Raw genomic sequence first — 27,310 nt, 5'->3', positions numbered from 1 at the left:
TAGAACTGATAAACAAATGCAGTAAAGTTGCAGGATATAAAATCAACATACAGAAATCTGTTACATTTCTATACATCAATAATGAAGCAGCCGAAAGAGAAATTAGGGAATCGCTCCCATTTACAATTGCACCAAAAGCAGTAAGATATCCAGGAATAAAGCTATATAACACTGATGAAAGAACCTGAAGATGACACAAAGAAACAGGCATTCCATGCTCATGGATTGGAAGAATATTGTTAAAATGTCTATACTACCCAAAGCAATCTACACGTTTAATGCATTCCCTGTCAAAATACCAACAGCATTTTTCACAGAGCTAGAACAATCTTAAAATTTGTTTAGAACCACAAAAGACCCTGCATAGCCAAAGCAATATTGAAAAATAAAAAGCTGGAGGCACCACAATTCTGGACTTCAAGTTATAAAGATGTAGTAATCAAGAGAGTACGGTACTGGCACAAAAAACAGACACATATATCAACAGAACAGAATAGAAAACCCAGAAATGAACCCACAATTAGATGGTCGATTAATCTTCAACAAAGCAGGAAAGGATATACAATAGGAAAAAGAATGTCTCTTCAACAAATGGTATTGGGAAAACTGGACAGCAACATGCAAAAGAATGAAATGGGACCACTTTCTTACACAATACACAAAAATAAACTCAAAATGGATTAAAGACTTAAAATATGAGACCTGAAACCATAAAAATTCTAGAAGAGAGCACAGGCAGTAACTTCTTTGACATCAGCCATAGCAACTTATTTCTAGTTATGTCTCCTGAGGCAAGGGAAACAAGAGCAAAAATAAACTACTGGGACTACATCAAAATAAAAAGCTTCTGCACAGTGAAGGAAACAATCAACAAAACTAAACCTACAGAATGGAAGAAGGTATTTGCAAATGCCATATCTGAGAAACAGTCAGAATCCAAAATGTATAAAAAACTTATAAAACTCAACATTCAAAAAATGAATAATCCTTTCTCCACTGATTGCCTTGACACCTTCATCAAAAATCAATTCTCCCTATATATAGGTTGCTGTCTAGACTCCTGTTCTACAAATCTATGTATCTATCTTTATACCATATCACACAGTCCTGAAATTAGGTTATGTGATGGTTAATTTTGTGTGTCAACCTAAACAGGCTAAAGAGATGCCCTGAAAGCTGATAAAACATTATTTTTGGGTCTCCCTGTGAGGGTGTTTCTGGATGAGATTAGCTTTTGAATCCGTGGACTGAGTAAAAAAGATCTGCCCTCACCAATGTGGGTGGGCATCATCCAATCTGTTGAGGGCCTAAAGGCAGAGAAGAATGAATTCTGTCACTTCTTGAGCTGAGACATCCTTCTCTTTCTGCCCTCTGACATAGAGCTCCTGATTCTTCAGCCTTTGGACTCGAGGACTTGCACTGGTGGCTTTCCTGGTCTCAGGTGTTCAGACTGAATTACACCATCAGCTTTCTTGGTTCTCCAGCTTGCAGACAGCATATTGTAGCAGATATCTGCCTCCATAATCACATATATGCAAGATACATATATACACATCCCACATACATGGTATATATGTGACATATGTGTATCTCGCATGTATAATGATATGGATAACTAATTGCCCTGGCATTATTTACTCAGTTCTTTCCTCATCCACTTTCATGCCACCTTTGTCATCTATCAAGTTCCCATATGTACATGTTTTAATTTCCAAACTATCTGGTCTGTTCATCTTCATCTACCCTGAACTATACCAAGATCTAAGTGATCTTTTTTTTTTTAAGATTTTTTTTTTTTTTTTAATCCATTTGACAGATAGAGACACAGCGAAAGAGGGAACGCAAGCAGGAGGAGTGGGAGAGGGAGAAGCAGGCTTCCCGCCGAGCAGGGAGCCCGATGCGGGGCTTGATCCCAGGACCCTGGGACCATGACCTGAGCCGAAGGCAGATGCTTAATGACTGAGCCACCCAGGTGCCCCCAAGATCTAAGTGATCTTATCCATCCCCTTACTAACTCTATATGCTGACAATTCCCAAATTTATATCTCCACCCAGAGATCTCCCCTAAGCACAAACTTCTATTTCTGACATCTCACTTGGATTGTAGAATAGGATTTCAAATTTTCAACACCTTAAAAACCAAACTCCTAATTCTCAGTCATTGCTATGCTAGCCTACCATTCCCTGCAGTCTTACCCTACTCCGTAACTGGAAATTCCCTTTTTCCAGGTCCTCAGCTGAAAGACTGTAAAGTCGCCCTCGATTCTTGTCTTTTTCTCATACCTCACATATCCCAGCCATCAGAAAACCCTGACCCCTCTGCCTTCAAATTATGTAAAAAAAAAAAAAAAAAAAATCCAAACGTTTACAACCACTTGTATGGGCACTATCCTGATCCAAGTCAATATCCTCTCTCACCAGATTATTCCAATAGCCTAACTGCTTCCCTTTCTCCTCCTTGTCTTCCTAGGATTTATTCTCACAACAATCAGTGACCATTTTTTAGAACCTAAGTCTGATCACATCACTGCTGCATTCTAAGCCCTCCCACATCTTCCCATCTCACAAGGAGTAAGAGCCACAATTTTTATGATAACCCACAAGGCCTTTCACCATGCAGTTCCCAATGCCTCTTTAACCTCCTCCTCCAACCACTCTCCCCTCACTCTACTCTGGACAAACTGGTCTCCTTGCTTTTCATGACAGACATCACATACACCCCCCACATCTGCTGCCTAGGACCATCCTCATTGCCTAGATATTCACATTGCTTCAAGTCTTAATTATCATTCTCACAGAGCTTTTCCTGCCACCTTTCATAAAGCAGCAACCCTCGATATACCCAACACACTTCCAATTCCTCCTTCCTTGCCTTTTTCCCCCTCTCCTAGGCACTGATCTCATCTGACATAATGTTTGCTTTTTATTGGCTCTCTCCTATTAGAATGTAAGCTCCCCGAAAGCAGGGATTGGTGGTTGTTTTTTTTTTTTTCACTGCTCTAGATCCCTAGTTCCTGCAACAGTATCTAGCACATAAACACTAAGTATTTGTTGAATAAATGAATGTTTTACTTCCAATAGGTTCAGAATTAGTCTTTTTATCCAGCAGGACAACCCCCCTGCTTCTCTTCCATTTTAAAATTCACTGCCCTGGACTTTTCTATAGAAATGAGAGTCAGGTAATCAAGTCCTATGAAAACCCTTTGAGGATTCTGGCTGGGATTGCTTTGAATTAATTTGGAGAGAACAGTTAGCTTTTTGATTTTTAGTTTTTTCCCCAAAAACATCATAGGTTTCTCCATTTTTAGGTCTTTTATATCCTTCAATTGGAACATGGTGTTTTTGTTTTTTTGCCATTACCAAAGCATTGCATTTTTTTAAAGTTACATTTTCTAACTGCCACAATTAAATCATCAAGCTCCTTTTCTACTGCGTTAATCCTCCTTAACTTTAAAAACATGCTTAAACCTCTCTGCCTAAAAAATCTTCTTCTTGGCCATGAAACCATTCCTTCTGTTCTCAAATATTGCAAAGCAGCAGATGAGTAGTGCTACCTCTGCTTCCTCATTGCCTACTCATTCCTTAACCCCTAACACCTTGCTGTTGCTCAACTACCCAGTGGACACTACTCTTTCAGAAAGGAACTCTGGGCACTGAGTCACTGAATTCCACAGTGTCTAAATTATCTATCTTCTTTAGTGTAAGTTGCACATGACAACAAATACACCCTACCCTTTTATTCCACATTTTAGCTCTTTGGCTTCCATGGAACTGATATTTCCCTCCCATCTCCTGAGTGTTTCCCCTTTTCTATCCCCTGGTTTCTCTTCTTTGATTCCAGGAAGAACCTATATCTATCCTAGAGATACAGGGAAAGCCTGTCTGGGGAAGACAATTTGAGCTAACTTTTAAAATGAGACTAGGGTTTACCACATAGACAAGCATGAAAAGGACATTTCTGTCAGGGAGAAGAGCACAGGCAGGGTAGGGACAGCATGGTTAACCAGAGACTCAAACAGTTTGGTATGTCTAGAGCAGTTTATGTCCAATATAGTGGACACTAATCACATGTAGCTATGCAGTACTTGAAATGTGGCTAATTCAAACTGAGATGTGCTGTTAAGTGCAAAATACACACCAGATTTCAAAGACTTAATATCAAAAAGGAGATGTAAAATCTCACTATTTTTCACTGATTACATGTTGACATGGTTTTTGGATATACTGTTTTAAATAAAATAGATTATTAAAATTAATTTCATTGGTTTCTTTTTACTTTTTAAATGTGCCTACTAGAAAACTTAAAATTACGTATGTGGCTCTCATTATGTATCTATTGGTTAATGCCAGTCTATAGCATAAAGGACAAAGGAAGGGAGGAGAGCAGAAAATTCTATCATTAATTTTCTTTTTCCTTTCTACTCCTATCGAGGTCAATAAAAGTTCAGGCCCTAATTACCTCTCACCTAAGGCCACTCCAATGGTCCTACTGACCCCTCCCTATAGTCTTGGTTCTGTCACAACCCATCCTAGATACTGTAACCACATTAATCTTTTTAAAGTACTTCATCTCTCCACTGCTCACCTATTTCTTTATCATGGTCCCCTGAACTTCCAAATTAAGGGGTAAAATGATCTGGCATCTTAAGGCTTTCCACTATGTAAGCCTAATCTGCATTTATAGGATTACCTAGTACTGCTCCCCTTTACATGTGTGGATATACCAAAATGAGGATGTCACCTAAACTTGAATTTTTTTACCTTGATGCCTTTGTCATAATCTTCTCTCTGCTCAGAATACCCTTTCCAAAATTTAATGAGATTCTGTTTATGTTTAAAAAGAAAAAAATATGAGTGGGGCCTTTTGTTAGAGATACAGGTATTTAGAGAGGATTAAAAAAAAAATCCTACTAGGACTTCAGTCTATACTAAATATCTATTCCTTCATGAAGCCATTTCTAATTACTTAAACCTTCAACAAACATGCAACATGTAGAAGGTGTCATGTGCTATACATTACTATAGATCCCAGGTAAACCAGACAGTAAGGTATTAGCTCTGCCTTTAGGAATTCAGTCTCATGGGATGCAACTACATAAGTCAGCAATTATCATGGAGTAGGATTTTGGCAAAGATGGAGGTGAAAAGAGGGTCCTGGTGGACCACTGCCAAGTCAAGTCCTAATCCAGGTTTGGTGGTAGGCAGAGGGGAGGGAAGCATCCTTAAAAGTGAATGGCCCTAATGCAATGTTCCCCCTTTGAATACCCAGGACACCTTTTGTAGCTTCCCTTGTGGTTATATGATCCCATCTCTGATACTGTCATGCATGTAGAGTTGAAACTCATTACCTGTACATTCCACACTTGCATTTGTGCCTATTGCTAAAATTTGTAACCCCAAAATCAATGCTTACAGCAATTTCTTGGTCATTCACAGGCAAATCCCAAGTGGTGAAAAATTTGAGTCTTCTCATGTTTCCAGTTGAGGTAGAACAAGGTGGCGCTCTGCCTTCTTGCTTCAGCTCTCACACAGAAAACAAACGTCCCTATCACAGTCTACCTAGTACTGCCACGTTTTCAGTATTTTTGCTTTTTGTTGGTGGTTTCACTGTTGAAACTGGCCACCAAACATGGCACTGAATTGTTATCTTATGTTCCTAAGAGCAAGAGAGCTATGATGTGCTTTATGGAGAATATATTATATTAGACAAACTCTGCTCAGGCATGAGTGTTAGTGCTGTTGGCATAAGCTCTATGTTCATGAATTAACAATATATATTAAAGTGTTTTAAAGCAGAAATACACACAAAATAAAGTTATATATTAATCAGTATAAAAATGTTGTGACCAGAGGCTTTCAAGAATGTAACTCCAGGGGCGCCTGGGTGGCTCAGTAGTTAAGCGTCTGCCTTCGGCTCAGGTCATGATCCCAGGGTCCTGGGATCGAGCCCCACATCAGGTTCCCTGCTCAGCGGGAAGTCTGTTTCTCCCTCTCCCTCTCCCCCTGCTTGTGATCCCGCTCTCACTGTGTCTCTCTCTGTCAAATAAATAAATAAAATCTTAAAAAAAAAAAAAAAAAAAGAATGTAACTCCATATTCCCCCTAGGACCAATGGCTCAGTATTCATTAATTCTCTGTTCACAACAACTTGGCAGAACGTAAGTATCTTAAATAATGAGAATCAACTATATTCTCTTTCCCTCGAGAGGGGGGAGACCTATTTTAATCATTACAGCCCCCTATGGAATAGGTATTATTCAACAGTTAACTCTTAAACTAGGAAGCAAATTAGTAAGTTTTTTTCTTTTGTGTGAATGCCTTGACTTCAAAATTAAGTAGGAGCCATATAGTTTAACAAAGGGTGGATATTAAAACAAAGCAATTTTATATGGCACTGACTTATTTTTATAGCTTCCAAATGACCAACAATGGCTTTTACCGACATGCTTACCATTTTTGTTCTTCAGATTTGGGTCTGCTCCACTTTTCAGAAGCTTTATGGCACACTGCTTATGAGCCCGGTAAGCTGCACAATGCAAGGGTGTATTTCCTAACTGATCCAAACAATTAACATCAGGAGGATTGGGCCTGTTGAGCTAATGAATGAAAAAATGCAATGCAGAATTACACATGAAAGATAGACTTCCTCCCATAAAACACATTAAGGTATAACTGCATGTTCAGGGGTGCCCTCAAACTATAGAAGCTGATGAACACCAGAGCTCTAGGAAGCTAGATGGTCAGGAACTTCTTGCTCACTAAACCAGCAAATCCAGGTCACTCCCCATGTTTGTCCTCGAGGTGCCAGGAAAGCTCAGGCCCCACATTCCCGTGACCAGAGACACCATGCACTACACCAATGTCACCCCACCCACCCCTGGACATTAAGATTTCACTAAGATTTGCTCCCTTCTACCAGTCTTGTGATTCATACTTGGGACAGCAAAAATACAAACCAGTCTCCCATAGGCAATCATTCAGAAGAGTTAAACTCATAAATGTTAAATGTATAAATGTTAAAGTTCTACGGAATTTGTTGTTCCCAAATGACTGCTTTAAAAACTTCTTTACATAGTCTCCATTTCACAAAGCTTAAAAAATGTTTGAGGCACTTTACTTGGAAACCAAAGAGGCCTTTTCAAATGAGCTGAAATAACTTTAAAGCAAATGGCAATGCTTCAAATTTGGTTTCATGTTTAATGAGACTATGCGGGAAATGGAAACTAGAAAGTAGGTCTCCAAAAGGAAAAAAAAAAAAATGGGTAAAGTTTTCAGTCTGTTCTAACATGATATAAATATTCCCAAGTATTGTCCCTTCTTTATATGTTACTTTCTAAAAGTGTAGCACACCTTTCAGAAATTGCTTATCAAAATTAGAGAAACTTGTTCCTTTATTGGATCCTACATATTATTTCAATTTTAAATTGGCTTACTCTGGAAAAAATTATCCTTACATTAAGTATTTGCCTTGAAAACTCAGTTTCTTAATCCATCAGGTTTTCAGTAGGGGGTGGGGATGTAAATAAATTCAGAGAAAAATATAATCATTACAATGTATCCTGCTTAAACTATAATTATGCCAAGTGTTTTTAGATACTTAAGAATGTTTGTACTATTATCATACTCTCCAGTATTTTGGTCCCACAATTTGACTAAATTATGAAGTTAACATTAAGTTAAAATTTTCCTGAAAGGTAAAGAACACACGTTGTTGTTGCTGTTTTACCAGAGCTATGAGTTCTGCTGTTCTGCCTTCTCTCGCTGCTGCCAAGAGTTCTTCTTCAAGCTTTCTTTGTTGAGTCCTTTCTACAGCTGTGAAAGGAAAGTACATGTTACTCTACTTCTAGTTAGATTCCTATAGCAAAATCATTACAAAGATGTATGAATAAAGCGATCTGGGGTAAAAAAGTCACAATGTTTTGTATTATAATTCAAATGCAGTTAAAGACTTTATTGTTATTCTCATTGCCTTACATTTCAGATAACAGAGTTCAAACTTCTTTCAGGTTCAAATGAATTTATGTTTTCAATTCAGAGGCCTTTAAGTATCTTACTACAATACCCATCACAAATAATTATGACTTACTTTTGCATGCTGAAATACTATTACATATCTGCCTTGGAAAGGTAGATATATTGGGGAGTAGCATTCATACCTTCCAGAACCTTAGAATCTGTGAAAAGTAACAATAAGAAATAGCACTGGTAGGAAGATGTACAAACCATATAAATAAGTAGATTTATATATACTTATATACTTTCACGTAAGATTTATTTTAACATATTTTATAGCACTTACTATACGCCAAGTGCTATTCAAAGCACTTTAAAAATAGCTTCCAGTTATAAGTCACAGAGATGAAAAAATATAGCATATAGAGTCATTATTGTAATAACCTTATATGGTGACAGATTACTATACTTATCATGGTGAGCAATGTGTAACATATAAAATTGTCAAATCACTATGTTGTACACCTGAAACTAATATAACAGTGTATATCAACTATACTTCAAAAAAAAATTTGGAAAAAATGTATTAATTCATTAAATCCTCATAACTATGCTATGAAGTAGGTGTTACTATTATCCTGATCGTACAGATGAAGAAACTGAGGCACTAAGCAGTTAAGGAATTAAACCAAGGTCACACAGCTGGAAATAGAGGAGCTGGGATTTCAACTTGTGCAGGCTGGTTCCAGAGACCATGCTCTTATTACTACTCTAACCTACTTCTTAAACCACACTTGGCAGGGAAAGAGAACAACAAGCAATCTGATTTCAGAGACTGGAATATGTACTAAGGTCTCTTTTTGCTAGATTTTAATTCTGTTCTGGCTTATAAAAAAGAAGCAATTTCATAGAAAGGCTCAGTAATCTCACTTCAAACATGTGCACAAAATCCTGGGGCCAAGGCTGCAAGGGAGTAACTATAAAAGGTTTCTCAGGTTTTCCTGGCCGAAGTCAAGTCATGAACAAAAAAGCAGGTTGGGGAGCCAAGGGACTGGGGAAACACTATCTTGAATATGGCAATAGCTGGAACTAGTTTAAAGAAATGACTAACATTCCTAACGTACCATTATCTTCTATTCTCACGTTTTTATTTCCACACCCAGACTCCCTCCCCATCTCAGAGGAAGGCACCCAAGCCTCTGCATAGGCTCTCAATGGCTCCAGCTTTTGCTGGGATTCACGCTCTTCAATGTTTCCTCTTACTGGTCCTCTGGCTACTGGACTGTGAGCTCGGAGAACAGTCACATCCTGATCCCTGTTGTACATGCCTCTACTATTACATGTACTACTCAGAGCTGTCATTTATCCCCTCAGCCATTCTTGCAGTCAGATACTGTTCTTACCCTTCTGTGTATCCTAGGCATTTATGACCGTGTCTGGCTCAATGCATATTTGGCCAATAAATATTTGGTGAATAATCAAATAAATGCTTAATCATGTTGGTTCTAGACTTTAGGGAAAGGAGGTGAAGGGTACCCTAGTGTTTCTTTCTACATTGCCTGGGTGCATAACTAAAGGAAAATAGGGATTTGGAGTTGAAAACCGTGCATATGTTCTTGTCCTGTGCTCATTAAGGACACTGAAAGATTACTGATCCAGCCAATGAAAAGGAAAAATTCCAGTTGGGGAAGCGAGGCTTCTAGAGTGCGGGTAACATTCTGTTCCTTCATATTTACATTGATGTGTTCTGTTTGTGAAAACAATGAGCTGTACATTAATGATGTAAACTTTTATACATCTATTTTACACCTCAATAAGTGTTTTTAAAGGAAATATTCCATTCAAAAAATTATTTGTCCTATAAATTTTCATATGACAATAAACTATTTTTCTTTTGAATCTGTATCCAGAGTTAATAAGGATGCAGAGATCATGAAGTCTAACTCCATCCTAACAACACACTTATATACATGCAGAGGGTAAGTGAAATAGTAATATATTTGAAATGCAGGCAAGAACCTGGCAAATGTACTTCATTGACAAAAGAAAATCACCATTTTGCAATCTCCATAGTAATAAATGGTTCAAGGCAAGAATTATTAAGGTTAAAAATCAATGATTAAGAGATTTGGTTAAAAAAATAAAAGATTATTGGTAAACTGGAAATTTACATTTTTCTTACCACAGATTATTACTTACAAAGGGAGGAAGTACCTTTACCGTGGACAATGTTAGTGCAGCCTTGGCCCCAGGATTTTGTGCACATGTTTGAAGTGAGATTACTGAGCCTTTCTATGAAATTGCTTCTTTTTTATAAGCCAGAACAGAATTAAAATCTAGCAAAAAGAGACCTTAGTACATATTCCAGTCTCTGAAATCAGATTGCCTGTTGTTCTCTTTCCCTGCCAAGTGTGGTTTAAGAAGTAGGTTAGAGTAGTAATAAGAGCATGGTCTCTGGAACCAGCCTGCACAAGTTGAAATCCCAGCTCCTCTATTTCCAGCTGTGTGACCTTGGTTTAATTCCTTAACTGCTTAGTGCCTCAGTTTCTTCATCTGTATGATCAGGATAATAGTAACACCTACTTCATAGCATAGTTATGAGGATTTAATGAATTAATACATTTTTTCCAAATTTTTTTTTGAAGTATAGTTGACATACACTGTTATATTAGTTTCAATCTGAGTTATGAAAGATAACATTACCAGTAACAGAACAAAATGACATCATGTATCCTAATGTGATGCACTGGTAAAGGATACCACCTCACCATTCCTGGCAAAAATGCATATCCTGAATCTCATTATATGAAAAGAAAAAAAAAAAAAACCCCAGACATTCTATAAATAATTCTACAATTGCCTTCCTCTTCAAAAAGGTCAAGATCATAAGGGCAAAGGCTAAGGAATTATTCCAGATAAAGGAGACTAAAGTAATGTGACAACACAATGAGAGATTCTGGATTGGGGGAAAATTTCTACAAAGGACATTATTTGGGCAATTGACAAAAATCTGAATATAAACTATATTATAATAACGTTAAATTTTCTGAAATTGATCACTATATCATGATGTAAGAAGATATCCTTGTTCTTAAAGGATACATACTGAAATACTTAGAGCTAAGGTATTACTGTCTATAAATTACTCCCAAATAGTTCTGCAAAAAATTAAAAGTAAATAAACAACATTAAATAATATATAAAAGGATAAGCCAGATAGGGCGAAATTTTAATGATTGGTGAGTCCTAAGTGAAGGATTTATAAGTGCTTGTTGTACTATTCTTGAAACTCTCCTGTAGGTTAGAAATTTCTCAAAATAAATTCAAAGACAAATGGTATGTAGAAGAAGGTATTCCTCTCTAGTGCATGACAAGTAGTCATCTACCCCTGTCCAAGTAACTCCAATCACATGAACTCACTACTCCTTGAAATGCAACCCAAGACATTACTACAATACAGAGGACCCAAAAATTAACTCCTAGGCACTCCGTCATCTGGGGTCAACCTAGGTCTGGTCTGCCACAGATAAGATTACAATGTAACAGTTCTTTAGATACTTGAGTGTGATTTTGTTGTGAAAGTTCCTGTCTCTAGTGCATTACCCTATCATGTTGTTTCTGTTCTACCTATAGTCTTGGAGGGCTGTTAGATGCATTCCCCAAAGTCTGACCCATTTAAGGTGATAAGCACAAATTATATCTGGCCAAGGTGATCTCATCAGAGCAGAATCAATTAAGTTTCTACTTCCATTTCCCAGGCTAGCACCTTATTAGCTGACAAATCATAATGTCTGTAAGTCAACTAAACCCTTGTCCTTAGTGGATTTGGTTTTGGGGAGTCAGTAGAACATGTCTTTATGATCAGCCCCCACTAAATATCAACTTGTCAGGCTAAACTAACATTCCACTCTGTCTGGAAAACCTCAGTTTCAGGTTCTCATCTTGTTACAATTAAAACAACAGGACAAGGGCACCCCACTGGCTCAGTCAGCAGAGCATACAATTCTTCTTCTCAGGGTCATGAGTTTGAGCCCCATGTTGAGCACAGAGATTACTTAAAATAATAAAATAAAATGACAGGACATGGTCAAGAACAGGACCTCATCATCCCACTTAGATCACAATATATTAAAGGGCAGGATCACATCTAATATGTGCAATCTCCCAAAAACATCACATAATATAGAGCCTTACAGAAGATGTTTTATGTTGATATGCTTATTCATTTTAAATGAAAGGGTTTTATTTTAAAGCCAAGAGTGAGTTAAGACAGTAACTTAAGGCTGTCTAACAAGCAAACATCATTTTGATGGGAAAAGAAGAGAATATTTTAGTTTTCAAGGACAACTGGAAAGTTGTAAAAAGATACTGGTTTTTACATAGTTAAAAATAATAATTAAATTGAGGGGTATTAAAGAGGGCACGTACTGAATGGAGCTCTGGGTGTTATACGTAAACAATGAATCACGGAACACTACATCAAAAAAAATAATAATTAAGAAATAAATACCCTTTAGATACAAAATTATCTTGCCTTTCTCTGAATTGCAAAGTAAAGAAACACAAGATACGTGCTTTTTATTATAAAGTAGAAAGTAAGAAATCTTCTCTAGCATAAAAATACTACCAAAATTAATTACAGCAAAGCCGTGGCCATTCAGAGGATAGCCTAACATATGAGAGTTTCCCAGTGTAAGCATCAAAATATGTTTTATTCTATCTTAGAGAAACTGCTCTGAGTTACTGCAGATTCATATCTTATTTAACACAATTTAATATCTGAGGTTCCTAGCAATGATGCTGATCCATCAAGAAATTACTGTGGGCCATTGTACTTCAATGCAGTCATCAGGATAATGGAACTGGCCAGAACGGTCTTCCCCAACATCAAAAGCTCCAAATAGCTGTACTTCTCACGGCTTCTCTGTCCTGCACTTCATCATGATGCTTCTGCAGCCCACTAGCCATATTTCTTCTCATGTCTCTCATTTTTTACTTCTAATTTTGTTGAAGATTTGATCATACAACATTATGACAAGTTTTAAAAATCTGTTTAAGTTTTAAAGCTGTGAGGAAATTCAAAATAATTTTGTCTAATCAAGGACTCCAAGATCATATTATCTTTAGAGTATAAGTTCAATGTAGTCTATTTTGGCATCCCAGAAGCTATTTCTATTTATATTCCAGACCTTGCCTATCATTAAAGTAAATGATATTTATGTTAAGATCCATCATATTTACCTTCAAGCATGTTTCTGATTTCTTTGTCATAAGTGACTTCTTTTGCTGTCTGTCCACTCCCATTAACAACAGTAGCATCTGCATTATATTCTAAAAGAAGCATTACCAACTCCTAAAAAAGCAGAGAAACTGTTTTTAGCTATTAAACTAAGACTTTATTGTATTATAGCCCTTTTCCAAATTACTAATTACTATCAAGCTTCTATAACAGAAACAAGTACCATAGGAATCTGTGATTTAAGCACATCAGTTATGTGTACAGTAGGTGAATATAGTAAGGAACTACAGTAAACTCAATACAGCCCACACTTGTACAACACAGGTTTGAACACTGTAGGTCCACTTATACGCAGATTTTCTAAATAAATACAACACAGTACTATAAGTGTATTTTCTCTTATGATTTTCTTAGTAACACAGTCTTTTCTCTAGCTTCCTTTATTGTAAGGAGAGAGTATATAATACATGTAACATACAAAATACGTGTTGATTAACTGTTTATGTTATTGGTAAGGCTTCCAGTCAACAGTAGGCTATTAGTAGTTAAGTTTTGGGGGAGCCAAAGTTACATGTAAATTTTCAACTGTGTGGGGCTCAGCGCCCCTCACCCGTGTCGTTCAAGGGTCGACTGTACTACAATTCAACTAACTGTAATAACTGATGATTGCCTAAACAATTGCCAATCCACAGTTAACAGAAACAACTTCTATAATTGATTTTTTAAGTAAATCATCTGTTTTACCAAATTGGTTCATGTAGTTAAACTAAATGTATAAGTTAATAAAGCCATTATTAAAATTACAGCTGATAATACATTTAACGTTATTCCTACAATGCCTGTTTAAAAAAATCTAGGTCTGTTGGGGAAATTAGTTTTTTCAAAATCTGATTTAAGATATAGAACATCTTCTGATGTGATATAGACTGATAGGATATACCACCGAAAGAATGGTTTATAATGAAGCAAACGATTTCAAGTAAATATTCAACAAAGAAACTGTATCATTCATATTTAAGCAGTTAAATGCTTTTATAAATTTCAAGCTAATTGGTAATGTATGTAAGTCCAGTATCACTGGCGTGCAGTTCATTTATACAACTTAACAGGGCAGGAGAAATGCAGAAGAATGCAGATTTGCAGGAGATTATTAGAGATTTGATGTTTAAGTTTACTGGAATGTATAGCACTCAGGGACGGGACGGTGGTAACACGTCTGCTTTCGTTCTACATGAGGGCAAGATGAATGAAACACAGTGCTATTCTGTCATGTTGATTGTGCACAGATACATAGGAAGTGGTATCCTGTGTCATGTTACATTTTCACATGAGTTACATTATTTCCTTTGGGTCAAAAAATTTCCTATGTTCTTTCCAAAAATTTTTTTGTACTAAGAAATGCCTAAATACAATCTAAAAAATACATAAAGTAGAAAACAAAATACTCAGTGTCCTAGTCATATGACCACTATAAACATTTTGGTGTATTTCTTTCTAATTACTTTCCTATGCATAAGTTTGAGGCTTTTTTTTATTTTTAAAGATTTTATTTATTTATTCTTTAGAGAGCGAGTGAGAGAGAAACAGCATGAGAGGGGAGAGGGTCAGAGGGAGAAGTAGGCTCCCCGCTGAGCCGGGAGCCCGATGTGGGACTCGATCCCAGGACCTTGGGATCATGACCTGAGCCAAAGGCAGACGCTTAACCATCTGAGCCACCCAGACACCCTAAGTTTGAGACTTTTTAATATGTATTCATTTTAGAGAGAGAGAAAGCACAAATGGGGGGAGGGGCAGAGGGAGAGAATCTTCAAGCAGACACCCTGCTCAGTGTGGAGCCCGTCGCAGGGCTCAATCTCACAACCCATGAGATTACCACAAGGCTAAACCAAGAGTTGGACACTTAACTAAGAATGAACCATCCAGGCACCCCTGAGGCTTTCTTTAAACATAATTTTATTCATATGACAGTTGCTTTTGTTATACCTTTTACCTAATATATCATGTATTTTCCACCGTATTATATAGTATCTACGTAATAGTCTATATACTTTTCACAGCTGAATGTTATTCTATAAAATATATTACCACATTTAAGAATAGAAAAATGGTTAATATTTTAATAAAGTGAATTCTAATAAAACCTTAGCATTTGCTATCATCTTTAGGGTAGCACTTTTGGGAGAAATGTTTTCATACTAGTAAAGTAAAACAACACACAGAATGATAGAAAATATTTACAAATCATGTATCAGATAAGGGACCTGTATCCAGAAAAAAAACTTTTACAACTCAAAGAGACAGCCCAATTTAAAATTAGGCAAAGATAAAATGAACAATCAGAAAACAAAACTAAGAAAAACAATTCCATTTACAATGGCATCAAAAGAAATAAAATGCTTAGCAGTAAACTCAACTATGGAGGCAAAAGACTTGTACACTAAAACTATAAAACATGGCTGAAGGAAATTAAAAATGGCATAAGTGGGAAAACATCTAGTGCTCACAGACAGTAAGACTTAAGACTGAATATTAAGATGTGAACACCACCCAAAACAGTCTATAGATTTACTGCAATACCTATTAAATCCCCATGATACTTTTTCCAGAAATAGAAATCCCATCCTACAATTCATATGGACTCTCACCATCTCAAGGGACCCTGAAGAGCCAAACAGTATTAGGAGAAAAAAAAAATAAGTTGGAGATCTCACACAGCCTGATTTCAAAACTTACCTCAAAGCTACAGTAATCAAAACTGTGGTGAGGGCCTAAAGACATAATCTGGATATGGACATTTTCCAAGTGTTTCATCTGTTAGATGAGGTATTAAATAGGTTGAGAAATAACATTCCTTAACTTAAATGTGCCATGTGGTACCAGACTTGAATAACCCTAATCTTTTTAAAGATTGTATTTATTTGACAGAGCGAGACACAGCGAGAGAGGGAACACAAGCAGGGGGAGAGGGAGAAGCAGGCTTCCTGCTGAGCAGGGAGCCCGATGTGGGGCTTGATCCCAGGACTCTGGAATCATGACCTGAGCCGAAGGCAGACGCTTAATGACTGAGCCACCCAGGCGCCCCAACCCCAATCATTTTTTAAGCAACTTTGAGATTTCATATGCTATACAATTTGCCCATCTAAAGTACACATCTTTTCGTTTATGTCCCTGCTGAGCAGGGAACCCAACGCGCGGCTCGATCCAAAGGCCCTGGGATCATGACCTGAGCCGAAGGCAGAAGCCTTACCCGACTGAACCACCCAGGTGCCCCCAAAATCCAAATTTTTACTGAAAAATATCAACAGAAGTTCCTCTGAAAAATGATGCATGGTTTCCTAAGATCATAATAAACTTAGAGCAAATATAAGGCTAGATTTATGTTTTAAAAAACAATTATTTCTAAACAAATGAAAGACATAATAATACCAGATAATTAACATTTACTATGTACCACTGTTCTAAAAGTTTTACTTTTATTAACTCATTTAAATTTTCACAAAAATCCTATATGGTAGGTACTATTATAACACCTCTTTTTAAAGATGGGAAATCTGAGGCACAGAGGTCAATATGTGCTATATACACTTATATGAAAACATCACGAAAAAGGTACAAAAACACACTACAAATTCAACAAAGTTCACTGTACAATGAAGCCTACAAGTCAGCAAGTCCTATTCATGCTTACTGAACGAACCTCTACAAGTTTTGAGAAATGTCACTCTTAAACATGAATTGATAGCCAATTACAACCGGAGATTTGAGATCTGATCAGCACAAAGGACAAAGATCAAGACAGAAGGAAAAAAAAACTTGAGACAAAAATGAAGAAACCTTAAAAAGAACTATAATATCCTCAGAAAAAGGAGGTATTTCCTTGTAAATGAGAAAGGCAGGCTTCAAAAAGGGACATTCAGAAAAATAAAGGACCTTAAAAATGAACAGCAAATTAAATATTCAATAGAAAGATTGGAAGATGGATTTGAAGATATCTTTCAAAGAATGGGGGGTCAGGTTGAGATACCTAAGAGGGAATATAGGTGAAAAAAAGATAAAAGAACTAGAGAATCAGTCATGAAGGTCTTTTAACTGGTCACCTGGAATTCCAAAAAGATAAAACTGAATAGAAATGCACATGCACAGCCATGTGCAGATTTTTTTTTAAAGAAGCAATTCACAAAGTCTTAAAGATTTTTTTTTTCCTTTAAAAAAGATTTGAGAGAGCAAGAGCACGTGAGCACAAGTGGGAGGGATAGAGAATTTCAAGCAGACTCCATGCTGAGCCACGCTGAGTGGGGTTCAATCCCACCACCCATGGGATCATGACCTGAGCCAAAACCAAGAGTCAGATGCTCAACCGAGCCACCCAGTCGCCCCTTAAAGATTGCCAAGAATTGCTAAACATTAACCGCTACATGTAAGGCATAGACACATGATCAACGTAACTGAACACTTAGGTACCACACAGTCTCTGAAATTGCCACAAGAAAAGCCTGTTTCATAAATTAACTGGGACTTGCAAATTCCACGTGGGATTTAGAAAGCTAGAAAATGCATCATATCCCCTTCTAATTTAAAAAAAGAGGAAAAAACAGATAACCTATAAAACGATTACTCTGTCTGAACCCAGAGAACTGAGATGGCATAGCAACCAACCACAGGCATATCATGTTTTATTGGACTTCGTGGATCTTTTTTTTCGTTTTTTTTTTTTTGTTTGTTTAACACAAGTTGAAGGTTCATGGCAATCCTGCATCCAACAAGTCCATCAGAACCATTTTTCCAACAGCACTAGCTTACTTTATGTTTCTGTATTATATTTTGCTAATTCTCGCTTTATTTCAAACCTTTTCATTATTATTATATTTGATCAGGTTTGGGGCACCATGAACCATGCCCACAGAAGAAAGCAAACTTATCGATAAATGTTGGGTGTGCTCTGACTGCTCCAGTGACCAGCCGTTCCCCATCTTTGTCTCCTGGGGCCTCCCTAGTTCCTGAGACACAATATTGAATTTAGGCCAATTAGTAACTCTACGATGACCTCTAAATGTTCATTCAAGTGAAAGAAAGAGTCACACATTTCTCGCTTTAAATCAAAAGTCAGAAATGATTAAATTTAGTGAGGAAGGCATGTCCACAGCTGAGGCAGGCTGAAAGCCAGGCTCTCGGGCCAAACAGCCAAGTTGTGAGAACAAGGAAAAGTTCTTGAAGGAAATTGTTACTCCAATGAATACAGAGTGATAAGAAAGTGAAACAGCCTTATTGCTGAGATGGAGAAAGTTTGAGTGGTTTGGATAGAAGACCAAACCAAAGCCTTAATTCCCTTAAGCCAAAGCCTAATCCAGACTCTCTCCAATTCTGTGAAGGTTGAGAGAGGTGAGGAAGCTGCAGGAGAAAATTCTGATGCTAGCAGAGGATGGTTTAAGGAAAGAAGCCGCCTCCATGACATCAAAGTGCAAGATGAAGCAGCAAATGCTGATGGAAAAGCTGCAGCCAGTGATCCAAAACCTCTAAGATCATTAATGAGGGTGGTTGCACTAAACAACTGATTTCTAATCTAGATGAAATAGCCTTATTTTGGAAGATGATGCCATCTAGACTTTCACAGCTAGAAAGAAGTCAATGCCTGGCTTCAAAGCTTCAAAGGACAGGCTGCCTCTCTTGTTAGGGGCTACTGCAGCTGGTGACTTTATGTGAAGCCAATGTTCATTTACCATTCTGAAAATCCTAGGGCCCTTAAGAATTATGCTAAATCTGCTCTGCCTGTGCTCTAGAAATGGAACAACAAAGCCTAGATGACACTATGTCTGTTTACAAATGGTTGACTAAATATTTTAAGCCCACTGAGCTTAAGTATTTGAGACCCACTGCTCAGAAAAAAAGATTCCTTTCAAAATATTATTGCTCATTGACAATGCACCTGGTTACCCAAGAGCTTTGAGGAGAATGTACAATGAAATTGAGATTGTTTTCATGCCTGATAACACAACATCTATTCAGTCCATGGATCAAGGAGTAATTTCAACTTTCAGGTCTTAAGACTTAAAAAATACATTTCATAAGGCCATAGCTGCCACAGTGAGTCCTTTCATTGATCTGAGCAGAGTAAATTGAAAACCTTCTGAAAAGGGCTCACCATTCTAGATGCCATTAAGAACATTTGCGATTCAAAAGAAGCAGCCAAAATACTAGCAACAGTAATATGAGTTTGGAAGAAGGTGATTCCAGCCTTCATGGCTGACTTTGAGGGGTTCCAGACTTCAGTGGAGGAAGTCCCTGCAGATGTGGTGGAAACAGCAAGAGAACCAGCATTAGAAGTGGAGTCTGAAGATGTGATTGAATTGCTTCAAGCTCGTGACAGAATTTTCACAGGTGAAGAGTTTCTTCTTATGGATGAGCAAAGAGAGTGGTTTCTTGAGATGGAATCTACTCCTGGGGAAGATGCTGTAAAGATTGTTGAAATAACAAAAGGTCTAGAATATTAAACTTATGAGGGCAGGGTTTGAGAGGATTGACTCTAATTTTGAAAGAAATTCTACTGTGGGTAAAATGTTACCAAACAGCATCACATGCTACAGAGAAATGGTTCATGAAAGGAAGAGTTCATCCATGTGGGAAAATTCATTTTGTTCTATTTTAAGAAAATGCCACAGCCATCCTAACCTTCAGCAATCACCATCAACATGGAGGTCAGAACCCCACCAACAAAAAGATTATGATTCACTAAAAGCTCAGATGATGGTTAGCATTTTTTAGCAATATGGTATTTTTAAAGTATAAAGATTGTTTTGTTAGACATAATGCTATTGCACACTTAATGGACTACAGTGTAAATGTAAATTTTATAAGCATTAGGATACCAAAAAGTTCATGTGACTTACTTTGTTGTTATATTTGCTTTATTGAAGTTGCCTGGAAACAAACCCCCAGTATCTTTGAGACATGCCTACAGTAAAATCTAAGGAAACTGCCCCAGAATAAGAACTGGCTCACCCATGGTAGGTATGGCAGTAAGACAGGGATTGCCAAACACGCAGATAAATTCAGCTGAAATTTTTAATGAAGTGCTACAGGGTGAAACACTACTAGCATGAGAACACAGAACCTCTGTGAACCACAGGTATAAGGGAAACTCATACCCACCTGCAGACTCCTCCTGGTGCTTTAAAAAAAAAAAAGAGGGGGGGGGGGCAGATTGAGGTTCAGGCAGGTGACCAGAGAAAGCCTTACCCTCAGTGGTGCAGGCCCAAAGGAGGGAGCTGCTGCTGCTGCAGAAAAGGCATAAAACCCCAAGCAAGCCTTTCTGCCTTATGTTATTCCTTAAAGAATAACACTGCTGTGAGAAGGGCAGCAAATCTTTTATCCTCAAAGCACAGTGAAAATCCTTTCAACCAAGGAGAGGGACAGGAAGCAATCAAGGATCCATGCCATGAAAGGTCTACTGTTAACTGGAGGAGCAGGATCACTGATGAAGAACCATCTAAGAAGCCCCTGTCCTTTAAGCAAGGACACAAGGCCTAAGATGAAGGCTGGACCAGGACAATGCAACTCACTCTGTCTCCTCCTCTCACCCCAAGACTAGCAAGTACTGAGAACAAGCAAGAGTAGTCCATTAATAGGGGAGAAGCAACAGCATGGAGAGAAACGCTAAGGCACACTAGGAAGACCAAAAGCTTAGGGTGAAGCAGGAACATCAAAAAAAAAAAAAAAAAAAAAAAAAACCCTCCAGAAAAATCAGCCTGCAACTTATGTAGAGGCAATACTGAATTTGGAAACAGAAATTTGAAGCCAGTGGTGCATTGAAGGTAACCATGGCAACAACAAAACCCAAGCTCAGATCTACCCTAGACTAGACTGATTCAACCTCCCACATTAAGAGGTATGCCCATTTCTAGGCCCAGCACTATTTACCTCTGTCTCTACTAGCTTACACACAGTTTAACATTCCATAAAAAGTTACCACACAAAAAAACAGAAAAGTGTCAAGAGACACTGTCAAGAGAGACAAAGTGATCAACAGAATGACACAGAAATGACCAAGATGTTGAAATGATCAGATAGAGAACTTAAAATAACTATGATTATTACATTAAAAGGTCTAGTGGAAAAGGTGGACTACATACATAAAGGAAAATGCTAGAAATAAAAGTCACAGTAACAGAAATAAGGAATGCCTTTGATGGTATCAGTAGACATCAGGACACTGGTTAGGAAAGATCAGTAAACCTGAAGACCATATTTGGCTAATCTCTATTGACCTAAGAGGAAAAAGTGGAGAGAGGGAGAGGAATGGGACAGGAAAAAGAAGAAACAGAACTAATCACCCAGTGGCTGTGGGATGATGTCAGCCTAACAGATGTGTATTAAGCTACAGAAGAATTTGTATGATGTGGTAGCTTCTCAATACAGCAAAAACAAGTAAAAAAGCAAAAAAAAAAAAAAAAAGACAAAAGTAGTATCTGCTACCATACACCCATGTAATTTGCCCTCAAGAATGCCATGTTGTTACCCATTTCCATAACTCTGCAGGCCAGTCCTCCTGACCGTGCCCCTCGGAACTCACTGCTCAGTACTATAATTGCATCCACCTGGCTTCTGTTTAGGTGCCACCTCCAGGCCTCTAATGTTTCAAGGTCCTATGACACACTGCATATCCTACTGCCGTCGGTGAACCCAATGTCATTTCCTAATGGCAGCCCTAGACTTCAGAGGATAATCTTCAATAAGGTTCTCGATGATCGTGGGTGCCTTTTCTACCAGTCATTTCTTCCCGCTTTGGTAAATGACGTATCCTCTAAGGCCTTCCAGGCACAAAATCATCCAGTATGATCTTATGTACTATGTCCAATCTAGCAAGCTGCTTACTCTCTGCAGTGGCATTTCTGGCTTTTTGACATCTATAGTGGGCCACTGCTTTGTCTATGCTGCTAGGAACTATCCAAGTAAAAACAATTCATACCATCAAAAAAGTCAGATGAATGGTCAGAAGCTGAAGACAGTCGCTGAAGAAGTCATGACACCTGGTCCAGTTTTTGGAACTGAGTCAATTTTGGACTGAAAACTATTAAAAGAGAGACCAGATTCTGGAAGGAGATTTTGCAACACCAAACCAAATGTACACAGCAATGAATTTCCTAGACTATTCCCAAAGGTACTAATGACAATTTACTCAAGTAACTACACTGGGGAAAGGGGAATATCCAAACATTTCAGGAATTGTTAGGTGTAAGGTTCAAGTTGACACTGATGCCAAGAGACCCAAAGTGTCACCTGGCTCCTCACTTAGAAAGGGGACATACAGGAGGGTGAGATAATAAATGAAACCTTGGCCCAGGTCTGGCTCACAGTGCATGCACTGGGTCCATAATCACATCCAGTAGTCACCCCCGCCCCAGTCCATGAATACATAATTAGAAGAGACACACTTAGTTGTTAGCAAAGTTTCATATGGCTTCCTTGGTCTATAGGGTAAGGGCCAAATGAAAGGGCTAAAATTGCCCTCCCCCACCCCATGGCCAAGATAAATCAAAACTAATATTCCATATGGGTTGGAATGGCAGAAATCAGTGCCATCTTTAAAAACCTCGGAATGCAGGGGCGCCTGGGTGGCTCAGTTGGTTAGGCGACTGCCTTCGGCTCAGGTCATGATCCTGGAGTCCCGGGATCGAGTCCCGCATCGGGCTTCCTGCTCGGCAGGGAGTCTGCTTCTCCCTCTGACCCTCCCCCCTCTCATGTGCTCTCTCTCTCATTCTCTCTGTCAAATAAATAAATAAAATCTTTAAAAAATTTAAAAATAAATAAATAAATAAATAAATAATAAAATAAAATAAAAACCTCAGAATGCAGGGGCACCTGGGTGGCTCAGTCGGGTAAAATATCTGACTCTTGATCTCAGCTCAGGCCTTAATCTCAGGGTCGTGAGTTCAAGCCCCACACTGGGCTCCTCAATGGGCATGGAGCCTACTTTAAAAACAAACAGAAAACCTCAGAATGTAGAGCTGATGGTCCCTATCATATTTCCATTTAATTCACCAGTCTAACACTACAAAAACCAGATAGAATGTAGAGGATGACAGTGGACTTTCATAAATTCAAATAGCCCCAATGATAGCCACTCTGCAAAACATGCTTTCTTTGCCAGAGCAAGTTAATACTAAGGACACGGGACACAGCAACTAATCTGACATATGTATTCTTGTCTTTCCCGATTAGGAAAAAAGATCAAAACCGGTTTTTAATCTCATAGACAAAGTATACATTTACAGTTCTGCCTCAGAGCCATTTGGCCATCCTGCAGACCATCACACTGGTCTACTTTACCAATGACATCATGTTAATAGAACCAGATGAGTAAGAAGAAACTAGAATGTTGAAAGCCTTGGTAAGACATAATGCTCCAGGAAGTAGAAAATAAATCTTAGGATGAATTCAGGGACTATGCCATGTTAGTAACTTTTTAAAGGTTCAGTGGTCTGGGTAATGCCAGGACACTGTCTCCAAAGTAAAGAACAAATTATTCCATCTTGCACTTCCCAAACCAGAGAAGGAAGCACAATGCCTGACTGGCTTCTTCAGGTTCTGGGGCAGCAGAATCCACAACTAAGGGTAATGCTCTGATCCATATGCCAGGAGAGGAGAAAGGGTGCCTGAACACTCAGCTCCTGTATCAAAGGAGAGGCAAGAAGAGTCACCATTTTAGCAGAGGTAACTGAACTTGAACATCAGAAGGACTATACACAATGGGGAAATGGAGTATATCTGGCATGCAAATGATACACTTAGGTGTCTCTCAGTATTCCCTGATCCAGTTTTGACAATAAATGAACAAGTGTGGAAACCCCAAGCTTAGGAAGGGCAGGGCCTTCTCAGATCTCCAGTAATGAGGGCCTGAGTCACAGCGCTGGGTAAGCCATGAAGACCAGATGTGCTAGCCAAGGGGAGGGTGTATCTAGAATGGACAGCAGAGGAGGGAGAAGAGGATTCAGTGGTGGCCCAAAGGTCAATTACAGCAGCAGGGGCTAGAGTCTGCCCCACTATCCTTCCTCCTATAAGTTTCTCCTACGGGCAGAGGCCCACTGAAACCCAGAAGGGGCTGCGCCCAGAAGCCTATAAAGAAGCGAATGTGAGCAGAATAAAGGGTGGGCTGTTGTCGAAGCTGTGCTGCACAGTCCAGCCCCGCCCTGAGGAATAAAGGACTTAGTACCCTAGATGCTGGGAGTGCCCAGGAGGCAGCCACTGCCTTTAGTCACTCCAGGGATCACCTCAGCTGAAAAGGGCTGCTTCACACAAGTTCACGTCCCTTCCCAGGGCAGCCTATACCCACTGACTGACCATTATCAGGGTTGAGATCTCTCACCTCAAACTGGGACAGCTCTGAAGGGTCACCTCTCCTGCAGAGCTCCCCCGCAGTTGGCTGAGGTACCCCCTCGAGAGTGCATCACAGCTCAACTTCAGCCTCTGCCCACTCCTGCTAGCCTCCCACCCTCCCACAAGTGTGATCCTAAAGCACTCCAATTAATCTGTTGCACACTCACCTCCAGCTCAGCTGGCTTCCTGGGAAGCTCAAACTGTGAGAAATGGCAATGTTTATGCCTATATTTCAGGGTTGTCATTCTCTATTAAATGAAACAATACATATCAGGTCATTTGTGCAGTACCTGATACAGAGTAGGCATTTAATACATAAGCATGAGATGGTAACTTAGGGAACAAGATAGATAAGCTTATATAAACCTCAGGATTATATGCAACTTCTATATGCCAGGTGACAAATACACAATTTCTGAGGCACACAACATAGGAAGCATTCATTTTAAGTATATTCTCAGTTCTGCTAGAAAATAGTAAGTCAACACAAAGGTCAGTACCACAATCCAATTATTTACTGTATCGATTGTATCCTTATTCTATAATGATCATAAAAGATGTAAAAACTTAGAAGAACAAATGCTAAGCACATCTAAAAACCTGGTATGTTAATTTTTATTAACTAACACTAGGGGTCACTAATTACCAAGAAAAGCCCAAAGGTCCTTCACAAAATTTGGGGAGGATTTTATATATTCCAAAGGACAAGAACGTAAAGTGCTTTAGTAACAAACCAAATCCCTTTTCAACTCATTCTAGTTATTAAATCACAGACTCTCACTACCACATTTTAAATTATTTTCATGGTAAAGGATCACATCAGAACAAGATAACTGGATTCCTTTCATAAGCACAATTAGAAAATTAAACTTTCTGCAAAATTCAATCATGCTTAAATATTAAGCACATAAATTTTTAAAGTTTCCTGTGTGAGGCACCCATTTAGCTTCAGCTAAATTTTCTAATGTAAGAGATAATATGATATATATGCTAATGCTCGAATCAAACTAAGGTCCAATTTAGCATAGTCTCATGTTTGAAGTTCAAGAATCCAGCAGAAATGGACAAATATAGGAAGAACCAAGTACAGAAAACTGAGCTGATCTGATGTAGGTATTTAGATATGGGCAGAAAGATGTGTGCTGTGCTTGTCAAAAATACAAAAACTGAAATGTGTTAATTCCTTGAAAGCAAGATTAATGCAATCTAGCAGTAAGACATGCACAACAAAACTACCAAGGAGAAGATGAAAGAAAGTGATGTAACATGCCTAGGAAATCTGGAAAAGCATAGCTTTCTTCCAGCTGCAGCAAGTCAGGAAAGAATTTATGGAGACAGCATCTGAGCTGCACTCTCAAGAATGCCATCTCATCCCCATGGTCCAGGTCTACCCAGAGAACTTGTTTACACAGAAGAAAAACGAGTAGTGCAGGGTTATGAAGGTAAAGAGCAAGTAGTTCATGTGCGGATCAGGCAAATTAAACTATCTGCAGCTCATTTTTGAAATCCCATAAAGTATAGCAATTTACCCACTACCTTTATTCTTTACTGTAAAAGGTACATGTTTCTCAACTTCAGCAAGATTCTATATCTGGTTCACAAGTATCAGCATATGAGCAGATAGGCTGTAATGGTGTAAAATGCACTAAATCAAACATGCTTATTAAGCACATACTTACAAGGTTCATTCATGGTAATTTACACAATTAGTTAAATCTCAGAATAAAAAGTGTGAAACAAGATAATAAATTTATTGACTTGAGATAAATGCACATAAATCTTAATATAGGATTTTTAAATAATCTTTAGGGATATTAAACTATGGTCAGTAATCAAATAAACCCTCTATCATACATAGTTCATTTCCAGATCAAATCATTGGAAAAAAATCAGGAAAAGGGGTTAAAGCAATTTTTGTCTAGGGTGCTGTGAAGAGATAGAGAACTGTCATCCTGAAAAAGGAGTGTAAAACTGACCAAAACTAATCATTTCATGGTGCTGGATGTTCAGTAAAGACAAACAACAAATTGAGAGGCATATTCAATGGAACTAGAATATCAGGCAAGCTCATCAGGCATCTTTAGCCTTGAAGCAGCAGGCTATTTCCATCCCTCACCCACCCCCAATTCCTAATACCATCACATGGGGGGGATAGGATGTCAACATATGAATATTAGGGGGACACATTCAGTCTGTAACAGAAACCATGCTAAAACATTAAAACAATTTTTAGAAAAAGAGGAGAGCTATCAGCAGGCCTGGCATATTCCAGATTTCACAGATGAAGACCAGACAAATTAATAAAGAAAGAAAAAAACTAAAGTGGACAAGTCAGAATTGAGTTGCTAAATGCATTATAAAAAATGTCCAGTTTTAAATAAAAACTTGTCAGACATGCAAAGAAACAAGACACCCATAATGAGAAAACTGCAGATAACGGAAACAGACAGTGGTCCTGTACCTGTAGCAGATAAAGAGTGCAAAACTGCTATTACAAGTATGCTTAAAAAGTTTAATATCCAGAGGAATTAAGATTTTACACTACAGAATATTTGTGTAACACAAAAGGCGGCAGTAAAGGAGAAACAAAACAAAAAATCTGAGACATATATAAAACAAAATCGGGGCGCCTGGGTGGCTCAGTTGGTTAAGCGACTGCCTTCGGCTCAGGTCATGATCCTGGAGTCCCGGGATCGAGTCCTGCATCGGGCTCCCTGCTCGGCAGGGAGTCTGCTTCTCCCTCTGACCC

The 27,310-nt window shown here is 38.3% G+C and overlaps 1 protein-coding gene across 1 annotated transcript in view; it reads right to left on the bottom strand.

Annotated features, from left to right (window-relative positions):
• Positions 1-27,310, bottom strand: part of OSBPL1A (oxysterol binding protein like 1A) — a 212,774-nt gene that overhangs the window by 169,241 nt on the left and 16,223 nt on the right. Inside the window, exons 4-6 of the mRNA XM_021686066.2 lie at positions 13,194-13,305; positions 7,726-7,811; positions 6,451-6,595 (exon numbers count right to left, since the gene is read on the bottom strand). Coding sequence (XP_021541741.1) covers positions 6,451-6,595; positions 7,726-7,811; positions 13,194-13,305 — 343 coding nt within the window. The remainder of the gene's footprint in view (positions 1-6,450; positions 6,596-7,725; positions 7,812-13,193; positions 13,306-27,310) is intronic.

This window comes from Neomonachus schauinslandi, chromosome 14 (genome assembly GCF_002201575.2).
Source record: "Neomonachus schauinslandi chromosome 14, ASM220157v2, whole genome shotgun sequence".
In the NCBI taxonomy this organism is placed as follows: domain Eukaryota; kingdom Metazoa; phylum Chordata; class Mammalia; order Carnivora; family Phocidae; genus Neomonachus; species Neomonachus schauinslandi.
This window is presented reverse-complemented; position numbering and strand designations above follow the sequence as displayed.